Source organism: Dermacentor variabilis, chromosome 9 (assembly GCF_050947875.1).
Source record: "Dermacentor variabilis isolate Ectoservices chromosome 9, ASM5094787v1, whole genome shotgun sequence".
In the NCBI taxonomy this organism is placed as follows: Eukaryota; Metazoa; Arthropoda; class Arachnida; order Ixodida; family Ixodidae; genus Dermacentor; species Dermacentor variabilis.
The window spans coordinates 151,417,749-151,430,780 of record NC_134576.1 but is presented as its reverse complement, the minus strand read 5'-3'; the positions used below and the strand labels follow the sequence as shown (position 1 = coordinate 151,430,780).

The 13,032-nt window shown below is 43.9% G+C and overlaps 1 protein-coding gene across 5 annotated transcripts in view; it reads right to left on the bottom strand.

Annotated features, from left to right (window-relative positions):
- LOC142557839 (uncharacterized) overlaps window positions 1–13,032 on the bottom strand; it is a 265,220-nt gene that overhangs the window by 129,690 nt on the left and 122,498 nt on the right. For all 5 annotated transcript variants that reach the window (XM_075670036.1, XM_075670038.1, XM_075670037.1 and 2 more), the window contains 2 exons: window positions 6,339–6,436; window positions 2,167–2,329 (listed from right to left, as the gene is read on the bottom strand). In XM_075670036.1, the coding sequence (XP_075526151.1) occupies window positions 2,167–2,329; window positions 6,339–6,436 (261 nt within the window). The remainder of the gene's footprint in view (window positions 1–2,166; window positions 2,330–6,338; window positions 6,437–13,032) is intronic.

Below are 13,032 nucleotides of genomic sequence, written 5' to 3'. Positions count from 1 at the left end.
CCGGCACTGCCGTGAGAGGCTGCAGCAGGTTCAAAGAGCCTTGCTCGAACATCGCCTACGTCGATGGCCACCCCCTGGACCGCCAGCGTCAAGGACTTGACCGAACCTCCATGGCTGCCATCGCCAGTACAATGCTGACGCTGCAACCTTCTTGGCCCAGAGCCACATCCAATAATCCCAGCTAGGCGCCGCTTCTCCCTCGATCACAGCTTGGGTCATGCGCCTCGAGGGCTCGTGCCATTCAGACTGATACACGCCCGTCGTCCTCTTCTTCCTTTCTGCGTTGCCTGCCTCTTACATATGACAGGGCGTCACATGCATGTGTACGTGAGCGTGCCCCACCCTGAAATTTTTTTGGTGTGTTCTATGGTAAATCAAATTACTTCCTACGATGTACCCATGGCACATTATTGGTTGTAACAATAAAATCTGGATATTGGGTGTCTGCGCTGAAAAGAAATGCGATATCCAGGAAAAAAATAAAGAAACGAGCTGCTATTGCCACACCTACCTTCGGGCTGTGCACCCCACATGGCCACATTGTTGCCCCTCTTCGTTCTCCTTTCCACCCTTTCGACATCGGAACGAGGATGGAAGGAAGAGGGTTGCGCAAGGCCTGCGATGCAATGTGACGAAGGCATGCCGTGCAGGATGCGCGGAACAAGAAGAGAGTGACGAAGCAGCTCACTCTTTCTTATTTTTTTTTAAGGCAATGCTACAGAGGCATGCAGTGCAGGGGCTGCGCATGGCACGAAAGCCAGTATGACAAAGGGGCTTGCATTTGTTAGTTTTTATTTTATTTTTCTCTCATTCTTGGGCACATACCCAGTAGCCAGATTCAATTGTTGTAATTGATGAAGCGATGTGGGATTATTGCAGTAAGCAGTTTGTTTTACCATAGAACACCACAAAAGTTGGCCATGTATCGGTTGTTCATTGTTATATCTGATATAGTGTTAAAACAGGTTCTGTTATAAGTGGTTATAAGTGGGTTCAACTGTACTTCCTTTTGTCAAAGTAAATTCTATTGATGTCAGTCCCCCGTTTTGTTCATGCTGCCCAGTTACAACAATTATCGGCTATAACAATGGAATTTTTTGGCCCTTTGAATATTGTTATAAGTGGGTTTAACTGTGCAGCAAACATGATAGTCACAATATTCTAAACCGTTTGCTCATGGTCATCAGCAATAGCATGTGACAGTAACTTCACTGAAGAGATATAGCTAAATAGAATGTGTTGCTGGGCTAGTTTATTCCTACTTGCCAGTTTAACTAACACACATCTTAGACAGGACAAAAAGAGAGTGAGCGCATGTCCCATGACTGCTTTCTTTTGCCCATCTAATGCGCAAACCTGCATACTATACTGCATACTATATACTTCACCTTCCCGACTACTACATGCAGAGCACAAGGGCCAGCTCATCAGCGGCGTAACCAGGGGTAGCACACCGGGAATGTGCCCTCCCCTGCCCAAACTCCCCCTTCCATCCATGGTCAAGTGCACTTATTCCCGATCAAGGTTTGCATTGCCACCTAATTTTTTTTCTCTCCTTAACCCTTTACTACAGTTGTGGAGTAGCAGGCAGGAAACAAGCTTCTAAAGCCAACCTATTCCATCAATAAACTTTTCTCTCTTCCGTATCCAATAAATGTGGCCAAGGTCCATTTTATTTGACAATTAAATACAGCCTAATATATACCTTATCATCAGTAGTGACTATACAATTGACTGGTTGTAATTGGCACATGTTAAATCAGGTAAGCTGGTACCACACTTTACTTTACCACACTTCAAAGCAAGACTTTTTGCGGGCATTCAATTTTCTCTTGCACTCAAGCTGATAACTCCCTTCAGCATCCCTTCAATTTTCAGTCTCAACACTACTCTATCATAAGCACAAGCAAAAATTAATTGCGACTGCTTTCTTCATTAATGCATCCTGACTATACTACTTACTTCAGTGTAGTATCCCTCTGTGATGAAGCTTGACATAAGCATTTTAACTGACCAAAGCAGCAACAGGTATTTCTTTCACAGTGTCACATTCGCTTCATACTAAGACATTAAATTATTAAAATGAACTGGACATGCTTTCTTTGAGCAGTCTTAAGACTTTGAGCAGAAACCTGTGCCAGCTACACAGTAGAGGGAAAGACATACGATGACAATGTCCAGGTTGGGCACCAAATGGTCGGGCAAGGTCCGCTTGGCAACTTCTTCCTCGGGCATGCCCTCGAAGCGGTCAATGCGCTTTCTCTGCTTGAACGAATCTGTTATCTTTTCCTGCTTCAGAGGGCGGCGGGAATCATCCATGCTGTCAAGCCTGCAGAGGAGGTTGGCAATGGAATCAGGTACACAGCTTTATGCATGATGCTCAGACTTGTCAAAGCTCACATGAGGAATCAAGAGTGCTCAATGCCACTTGATACACTAGCATAAGTCTGAGGCCAGCTCCCATGTGCTCCACCAGTTTGTGACATTCTACCTGGTACAGAAGAAACTTTCACTATATGTCAGGTTCTGTGAATGTTTATGAGGGTGCCAAGCAAACTGCATCTGCTTAAGTCAGCAGGTGCATTACATTTGCTGCTGTATGGGTGGCAAGAGCTCAGTCAAGCTGCAACAAACCAGTTTTTTCTCTTGCCACTTATCTTCATTGTATCGTGTACATGAAAGATGAATATAAACAGATTGATTGATTGATTGATTGATTGATTGATTGATTGATTGATTGATTGATTGATTGATTGATTGATTAGTCAGTGCACTTCTCAGGCAAGTTGACAAAGACGGAACATGACATCTTGGTTTCAGCTTCTAGTAAACTGAGTAAATTCTTGTTCACAATGACATTCTCGTTCACTTTGATGCACAGCGGTGAGCGCCATCTGTTGCAAGGAACCCAGCAGTGCATGCGAGCAAGGCCACAGAAGCACCCAGAAAGTTCAGGAGAAGAGGCAAAGAAAGCTTTGTTTTATTATGCAAATGCTATGCAAAATGTATGCGCATTGACACTATGTGGCACACATATCGCAGTGCATGTCTCAGGGTGTCTACCAAATTGACATTTTCGAATTCCCCGAGTTTTCCAGGTTTTCCCTGAGCGACACAGAACTTTATTTTAAGTCAAGACAGGCTGACACCACTTCGCCTAATGCTGGCACTCTCAAGTGAGCATTTCAAGAAAATAAGAAAAAAACATAATCTAGTTTGAATAGTAGGGAGTAGTGTTTATTTTATTCAAAATAAAAAATGGACGGGAGGGGTTAGTAAAATGCACAGTAAATATCTTCAAAAAAGAAAAATGGTAAAGGCCATTGCAATCGAGTTGAACATGTTCAAATACAAAAAAAAGAGATGCATACTTTCGAAAATTAGCTATTTCTATCAAGTGATAGCAAGATCATTGGTATTAGGCCTGAACTTTGTCACAAGTGAGATTTTTCTCAACAGCTGGAAAGTCAACCTCAACTGTCCTCACATACTCTCAGCCCATGCACAATGCCTCTGTTTTGTGTTTCACTGTTTTCAAGAGTTTATTTTGGTTTGGATGAGGGTCACCTTCATCTTTCCGTCAGCCAACATTCTTGAGCTTCTTGAGCTCAAACTCCTTAAAAGTAGAGGAGGCACAGTTCCTTTCCCGATCATTCCTGAATATGACGATCATTTCTGTTCTTGTCCTCATTCCGCCGCGTGTTCGCGTCACGGATGACTTGAAGCACCCTCTTGGTCAGTTGTACAGTAAACATCAAATTTTTCGGACTCCCTAAGGGCCACGAAAACGTCCAAAAAAATGGATGCATGTCTTTTACTGCACTTAAGGGCTCAAGTCGTCACAGACACGTCCGAAAAAGCTCTGTACACCTATTATTCATATCGGTGCTCCTACTGTGACAGAAGAGGGTGGGTGCACACATATGTATTTATGGAATATGTACTGTGTCTCGTGACAATTGCCCCTTCCCACGCTTGTTAAGCTTCACCGCAATACTTCATGTATGCTTCACTGCGTAACATCCCACTGCTGAGGCGAAGCTGTCATTCGGGAGCCGCATTATGCAACGCACCATGCTTTCTAAGCATCGAAGCCAATCGTGAGGATTGCAAAGGCGGAGCCGGTGCCATTACTAACAGCGGTGAATTCTTTCAATGAAAAACACGGCACCGAATGGCAAGAACCTTAATAGCAAACATTGAAGCAGCTAAGCCTCACGTTGCTGCGGTGGTGGCTACAGCTGCCAGCGAAGCTGAGTGCGAGAGCGCTGGTTCGAGGCAGCAAGATAATCAAAACGGCGGTGTTGGCTTTGATTAATACTGTTTTGGACCTGCGGTCACAGCAAAGAGCCCAGAAAATTGGACAGTGAAGTGTTCTTGCGTCTCAAATTACAGACGTTCTTATACATTGACTCTATGGGGACACATGTAAAAACCGTCTGCATTATCAAGCATTTCCCTAAAACGGGGCATCCAGAAAATCGGCCGTTGACTGTACACTGACAACTCCTCCAGCCGACAACACAGCATCAAAGACAATTTGTTATGCTTCCTTTTACTTGAGCCAGCATTAGGGTGACTTTCATTCCCTTTCAGTAAAATGGCAGCTAACTTTCCCTGATTGAAGCACAAATTCCCTGAGTTTGCCCTGAATTTTTCCAGTCTATTCAAAATCCCTGAGCATTCCCGGTTTCGCTGGTCAGTATAGGCACCCTGGTGTCTCCTTGTGTGCTAGGACACATTTATAGGGCATTTTTCCACTGCATGCTAGCAGGTGCTGGCGTGGCTCAGTGGTAGAGTAGGTGACTCCCACGCAGCTGTTCGAGGTTGGATCCCGGCGGGAACTGGGTAATCTTTTTTTCTAAATCCCGGCGGTAGCTGCTACAGACAACGACGGTCGCGGCAGGTACCAGGGCCAACCTAAATGATTATTGGAATGAGCCCATAACAGCTTATGTTGTAAAATGTGTATGGAGGGTCCTCCTCACTACTTCGTGAGCACTGCGCCACAGATGGCAACGCCAAAGGAGCCACAACGTGGAAACAACACGACGACTGCACATTGGCAACAAACAACCTTGCACTGCACAGCCAGTCACGTCAAGTCCACGCTCACTAATCCTGTTTTATATCAGCAATGATCACGATACGTCCACGCTCTTGCTTACCACCGTTATGGCGCACTCTCGTCCCAATTGCCTTAGGTTCAAACTGTCATAATGCCAAAGCAGCTAGCAGTGCCTTTACGACTGGTTACATGAATGTCTTTGCAAGTAAGTTCATAGGGGGACACCGTGGTGAGACCAGATCTGCACATCCTCACTGTGCCTTTCTAGTTGTCGTGCCATCATTGCTGTCCAATCTTCCTCATAATGCACTTACAGTGTCTTTGATCACCAATATCAAAGAAACTGGCTTCACAATCCCTCAATGTGCTGTCTCACAGGCCCTTGCAACTCGGCACCAGCAGCGTTTTGCCCGCTGCAGACAATGAGTCTGTAGTTGGCTGTTGTTTCACTGGCACCAATTCCTTCAAACTTATTGCAGGCACCTTGCCAGATGCTACCACAACATGTCTCAGAAGCATCCAAGCATGCCACTGAGCTTTTCTTCCCAATTCTGATGAACACTCTGACAAGAGTGTCACAGTTACATGCACCAAGCAAGCCCAGTCCCTTTATTGTGAGCTTATCCTTGACCGCAATGAACAGCGATGCTCTTTTCTATGAGTTCCACAAAAAGGCCTCTGTTGACACATAGCCCACATCAAGCTCACAGGAGCTACCTACAGCACAACCATCATATTCGTAGTGCTCTCAGTAACATCGTATTGCAATCCCACCACAACCCACTTGTAATCCCACCACAACCAAGACCTCGTTTGCAGCTGCTCACCCAAGCCAGATGAATTGTTTGCAACCCTAAGCCATACTCTTTCTGACATGGACCCTCTGGCCCCACTGGCATCAGCCTGCACTGAAGTTGTATAACTACACATAATTTCGTCTCATATATGCATTTACGTTTACATCCCATTCCTTCACATGCTCCTACTATCTGTAACCTTTTCATTACAAAACAAATTCCTTGCCTCCCAAACCAATTAATAAACACACTAATCTTCCTAACACTCTCTTTACTGCATGAATGTGTAGCACCACCGCTCCAACTGCAATGATGAGAAAGTAGGCTGGGCACACAGTGGAGCGCCTCAGTGGGTCCAGCACATGACTGGATGGTGGCAATCTGAGCTGTGTCCGCCACAGCATGGCTGGCTCCCGCAATAAACATGGCGGCTCTTCACCGCTCAGCCACCAAATGATAGTGCGTAAGCGTACCCTTCCGCGATAGGATATTTCCGTGGCCGACCACGTTTCCGGATCACAGGAACTGGCTGCCCCGGCTCAAGACCCAAGGCCTGCTCCTGGTCTTCCACCTGTTATTTAAAACAAGCAGCCTTTATGTTTGTAGCCACTGAAAAGCCAGCTGTGTATCCTGCCCACATTTAAGGCACAAAGATATAATAAATGACAAGTGACACAGCAAAGAAGAACCTTAGACAATACACCCGAAAGTACTAAGCAGCATGTCAAGCGCACAAATGCCTTTGACGATCTAATCATTTCAAATAACCAGTGCTGCTGCCCCTGCTAGAGTGGCTGGCTATAGAGTGGTAGTTTATGATTATGGTATCTGTCCTCAGTTTTAACATGCAGAAACTCTGACTGCACACAATGAGACACTATATATAAACTGATCCTCCAAAGAATCTACATGCCCCCCCATGCTGTGCAGCGTTCCAAAACACACATCCACAGCAAACACATGCATAAGTGAGTTGAAAAATAATGCCTTGAAACATAACATAAGAATATGGAGCTTGATGATGCACTAAATCTTAGCATGTGTGAACAGAAAGACATGTTTGCGATTAAAAAGGATCTAAATAATCCACATTGTAAGAGAGAATGCAACCACCAACAACTAGGCTCCAACAGTCCATTCTGTGAGCCACCTATTTGGATTAAGAATGACAAGACATCAAACTATGTTGTTTTAAAATAATTTGTGTGGTAATAGCTTTTTAATGCACATAAGGTTTCTTATAATTGTGCACAGGCATCCAATCAAATTTTTAAACGCTATTTGTCTCAATACAAGAAAAATTTAGAATCTTGTGTTGTGCGGTTTCTGGAAACTTTCCAAAGTAGCCCCAAATGTAGGCTGTCGGAATCCTATTTGCCAACCTGTTACTCATGCTTTACAAATGCAGCTGCTCATGACAAAGTTCATTTACCCCTGTCCACAGTCTCCCGTGGTCTGAATCCACACTGGACACTTGGCCATCTGAGGCCTTCCCCGGCCAATTTGACATCAGACAAAAAAAAAACAGCGTAAGAACTACGGGAGATCACACATCAGCAGTGAGTCATGCAAACAAAGCTGTATACCAGCCTACAATTTCACAAATTAATGCATCAGAAGAAAACCATTTAGAAAAATTAAGACAAGAGTATGTGCCGTGTGCTAAGGAAAAAAGTTCCATGCAGGCTTAACTGTAGAATACATGAAAAACAACAAATCACAAGAAACTGCAATAAGGTTTGAGACTGGGCTAGTTGTTAACGTGAGAGACTGACAGCACAACAAAAGTAAAGAGATTGCACAGGAGAGTAGAATCGAGATGGTGCCATATTTTGTACGTTGATTCTATGTGCATGAAAGCAGTTCACTAACTGGAGTAAAGTGTTTCTAACTAGTATTTGAAGGCCACATAATTATTCTACAGTGGACCAACCACAACTATATACTACAACTATAGAAGTTTCCAGCAACTTTTGCTGCTGTCTTGCGAATCAGTAATATTTGTGAAAATCTGTCACTATAACAATGTTAGAGATTTGAAAAGAAGTAATCATGAATATTTGCTAACATGCCAGGAGGGCAGCAACATGGTCCAAATAAGCTAGAGGCTGCACAAAACTCGTCCTGACACCTCTTTCTGCACAATAAACAGGAATATGGCACATTTCGTTCAGTTTCCTTTTTTTTCTGCCTTTAAGAATGAAAAATTCCCGCCGTGCTGCACAGCTCAAGCAAACACAATAAAAAGAACATCCTGAGACTGTCACTTCACCTCGGTACTTCGAAACGAGTGCGCTTATGTATCAGCTTTATCTCCAAGACGGCCAGCTACTTACTCGACTGGCAATGAATCAACAATTTCGCTAGACATCAAACCAGACAACTCCTTGGCAACTCCTTGGTTGAGATAGCAGCTCCCGCGAAGCTTCCATTGAATGTTTACTTTTCTTGAGTGCTTTTTTTTTCTATGCGCCATGCAGTCATGGGCTTGGGTATACTTAAAATGGTATGAGTGCGAGCTAGATGGCATGAATATATCGCTCAAAAACAGTGCAAAATAAACATGGACAAGGGAGGAACACAGAATAAGCACTGTTCTGTGTCCGCTTTCCAGTGCTTGTCCTGTGTTCCTCCCTCGTTCATGTTTATTTCACGTTATTTTTCACCTACTTATGTATACGTCAGTGTTCTGTTTCATGGGTTTCCTATAGAATCGGCATAATGCATTGTTTAAGAGGAAGCTTTAGCTCGGGCCTATTTACGACGCCAGCTACTCAAATAAATGCAAACCACAGAAATATTCTTGTAAAGAAAGCACTGAACCAATTTGAATGAAATCCGTTGCATTTAGGAGAAAGTTAAATTACAGTGACTGCAACAAGCAGAAATTTAGGTTAGGACATGGAATTTTTTTACAATAATTGCTGAAAATCAGTAAACTTGAAAAAAAGCATTAATAGACACAAGGTTTACGAATCCGTAACTCAGCATCAAAACAAATGTCGAATTTCTATAAACTGTGTCCGTTGGAGCATCTAAAGCAGACAAGCTTCATGTATGAATTTACAACTTATGTGAATTTGTTACAATGTCTGAAATATTTTGCAAATGACATATTCTCAAACTATTGGTATATTTAAGGGTGGCAGACAACGCATCGTTCTTGTCCGCTTTAGATGCACTATTAGGTACAGTTTACAGAATTGCAATATCACTTTTAGTTGCCGAGGTACACAATTGTATACTTCAATTTTGTTTATTGAGATTTTGAAATTTTTATTAATTTTATAAAAAAAATGTTGACATCCTAAATAAAAGCAATCGTTTTGATATCACTGCATTTTAACATTTTCTTCCAAATTCAATATAACTCATCAAATTCGGTGCAATGGTTGCTAAGAAAAAAATTGCAGATTTCCCATGGATTTAAATAGGAGTCCCCGAGCTGAAGCTTCCCCTTAAGTTTGAGTTACAATAATAAATTTGTTGGTAGGATATATTTGCAAAGCTGCTTGGGAAGGAAGAAGAAGAAAGAAAGGGAGATGGCAGGAATGTTAATCAGAAGAGCATCTGGCTGGCGAAAAATAGCTAAATGCTTACTTCTGGAATTTTATATCGGTTAGTTAAATAATTTAGAACATGGGTTCTCAAGTGATGGGGCAAGTAGCCATAGCCCTGGCCGTGCTAGACGGCAAACGGGAAGTGGTCTACAGTGACTCCAGCCTGGCCGTCAAAGCCTTTGAACATGGCATCGTCTCCGACTAGGTGTTATGCTTCCTCCACAGCGCTGATCTGAGCACTCTCAAGCACCACACGGTTCATCTGGTTCCCCGCCCATCTCACTTGGGTGCCAGGTGCTCACTCTCAACGACATCACCCACGACGCAGCGAGCATGCTTACCGACTGCACCATCCTCGGGCAACCCCATCTCGTAGAGCTAGAGGACAACCGGGACGCGCTCATTATACACAGTGAAATTACAAAGCACTTCTACCTGGGGCGCCGCATCTCCCCGCCACCGGACCCCAAATTTAACAGGTTGCAGGTGCTAACACTACGTTTACTACAGACACACATGTACCCAAACCCCACCAAATTACATGTTTTTTATTCCGACCTATACCCCAGTGACACATGCCCCTCATGCGGAGACACAGCAACACTCGCACACATGCTCTGGGAGTGTAGAAAGGCTCTTCCCGACTCTACCTCGGACAAGTGGAAGAAGTCCCTCAGAAGTTCACTACTCGCTGACCAGCAATGGGCCATCCTGCAGGACCATAATAAAGTTTTACAGTCCAGTTCTCAAGGTGGGTTCATAGGTTTTGCAGGCCTCTCCTCGGGGTTCCGCAAGCAACTTATAAATTCACCCTGGTTCCGCACTCACAAGTGACTAAGAGGGCGAACACGAGGTTACAGTGTACTAGAAGAGGTAGTGCAATGGGTGGCACTCTCCGCGTGGCTCTGGCGTCGTCACCAGTGGCGGTGATGCTGCGATAAACCACTCTTCAGAAAGCAGTAGATGAAACACTTGCATCCACTGCGACGTACCTATATACTTGTTGAGTGCAGGATGTTTTGTTCATATTTTTCCTCAAAGCACTTCATATTTATTTGGTCTGTATTCTCTGCTTACGATCAAGGAAATGCATGTTATTTTTTGCCACAAATGCAAAAGCTGTTCCTGAAATTACTACAGCACATCTGTCCCTGCCATTGGGACCCAGCCACACTGTCGAGAACATGGCACTTTCAATCGCAGTTGAGTCCCGTCTGGATGAACTTTTTCAAGATGATTAAATATAATCACTCCTCTATGTTCAGCAACCAGGATTGAGTTTTTTTAGCTGCCAGAGCTTGAGGGCGCTATGCAAACTTGAGTGAGCAGATTCAGATTGTACATATTCGCAATCGAGCGACTGTGTGACAGGGGAATTATACGAAACTAGTCCCTGCAACATCGAAAGTAAGGCTAAATTAAACTGTTACGCTGCTTGTTTGTTCTCTCCTTGGGACACCTTTCAACAGCATATTATAGGTGACACCTTGGATAGAAACAGAAACTGAGCTAATGAATAATGTTGAACAGCTGGACTTGTTGCTCCTGACGTGAACAGAAATGCTTGCAAATTGAAAAGCAGCACAGAAAAGGTGCATGCACGAGTTGAAGTCACATAAACCCACAGAAACCATTTATTCTGAAAAAGTCACCAAGATTCATCTGTAGAATTATGATGATGATGAATGTTGATGAATGTGGTGTTTTATGGTACAAGGGCCAAGTATGGCCAAAGAGCGCCAGGCTGGTGTTAATGAGATCGCAGTGGAGCTATGAATTATGAGAGGCAGATGTTGCGTGGCTGTAAAGGGACCTAAAAAAGAAACAGTTGCTGTAAAGTGCATAAAACCTATATGTAAAAAAATTATGCCAATGGTTAATGAGGTCTACTATGGACATGAAAGTCACAATGCGAAATAATGATGATATAGTAAAATATGTCAGACATATACATTTGCAAGAAGCACTCCTGCCTTAACAGAGCCCTGCTATACAAAAATACTACCACAGCGACATCCTCTGGAAAGAGGATGTGCTATGAATTTACAGGGCTAAAAACATGCAAGTCAACAACGTTCAAGAAACCTAAGACTGCTTTGGTGTCAAAAAACGGTTCTGGATCAAGAAATGCTATGGGATGAAGAGGGATATGCTGTTGGTATGCTACAGAAAAGTGTCTCTTTCTCTCAGCTTGTGCTTCCCAACACTCCAGGAGGACGTGGAGGATGGTCAGCCTCTCACCACATCTACCGCAAGTTGGGAGTTCATTACCAGTGAGCAAAAAACTGTGGGTGCCATACGTATGTCCTATTCTGAGATGACAGAGAAGGACATCACTTGGTCATTCTTTTGTTGTGGAGGGCCATGAACCTAACTGTGGCTTAATCAAGTGAAGCTCATTATTCGTTTCAGTGACCCACAAGTGTTGCCAGTGGGTTCGCAGTTTCTTTTGCAAGAAAGAGTGCAAATCTGTGGCAGGGACAGTAGCTGTAGGAATTACAACATGCGATGTAATTGACATGGCCATTTGCTCTGCTAGCAGATTACTCTTGATGCCTCAATGGCCAGGCACTTAGCATATAATGACATGCTGGTTAAATGTATACACTCTACACGGAGCAGAATAGAGCTAGATAAGTACAGGATTTTTTTGTTTACAGAGTGACTTCAAGGCTTTTACACAGCTTAGGGAGCCTGTATACATAATTGCTTTATGAAGTTTTAATTTCTTTATAAGCTTCACAGCTGACAACAGTGCATAGGCCTCAGCCTGAAAGATACTTGTTCCCCGGTGGATTATACCGGATTCCAAGAAGGATCGATCGAAGGCTGCATAAAATACTCCAGCATGTTACTTAGAAGTGTCTGTGTAAAACACTGTGCAGGGGTGCTTGGACTGGAGTTCTAGGAATCGCATTCGGATTTCGAGCTCTGGAGCATGCTTTGTAACTTCTAGAAAAGATATATCACATTCTACCACCTGCCACTCCCGAGGAGGTAACAGCTTGGTTTGATGCATTAAGCAATGTTCGAGGAGTGAGACATCCATTTCATCGCTAAGCTCCCTTGCACGCAGTGAGAAAAGCTGTCTGACAGAGGGGGGGGGGGGTAGAGAGAGAGAGAGAGAGAGAGAGAGACAAAAGGGAAGGAAATACAGGGAGGTTAGCCAGTGTAAATACCGGCTATTGGCTACCCTGTGCAGGGGAAAGGGGTAAAGGGAATAAAAGGAGAAGGAAGAGAGCAAAAAAAAAAAAACTTGAAAAATGCACACAGTAACGCGATGTTATGCGCAACAATAGTCAAAGGCGTTCGCACAATTTACATGTCCTTAAGAACTTGAGCAAAGCCCTTAAGGCCTTGAGTGCCGAAACCCATCTGGACCAGTGTCCTAGAACTTTCTCTTCTGTGAAGGGGCGATTGTCCAGTTTTTCGAGCACGGTCACGAGCACTTTTCTTTGCACATTGTAACGTGGACAGTCACAGAGGAGGTGCGCGATCATCTTTTCGCAGCCGCACGTGTCGCAAGCAGGGCTGTCGGCCATTCCAATGCGGAAGGTATAGGAGTTCGTGAAAGCCACGCCGAGCCATAGGCGGCATAGAAGTGCTG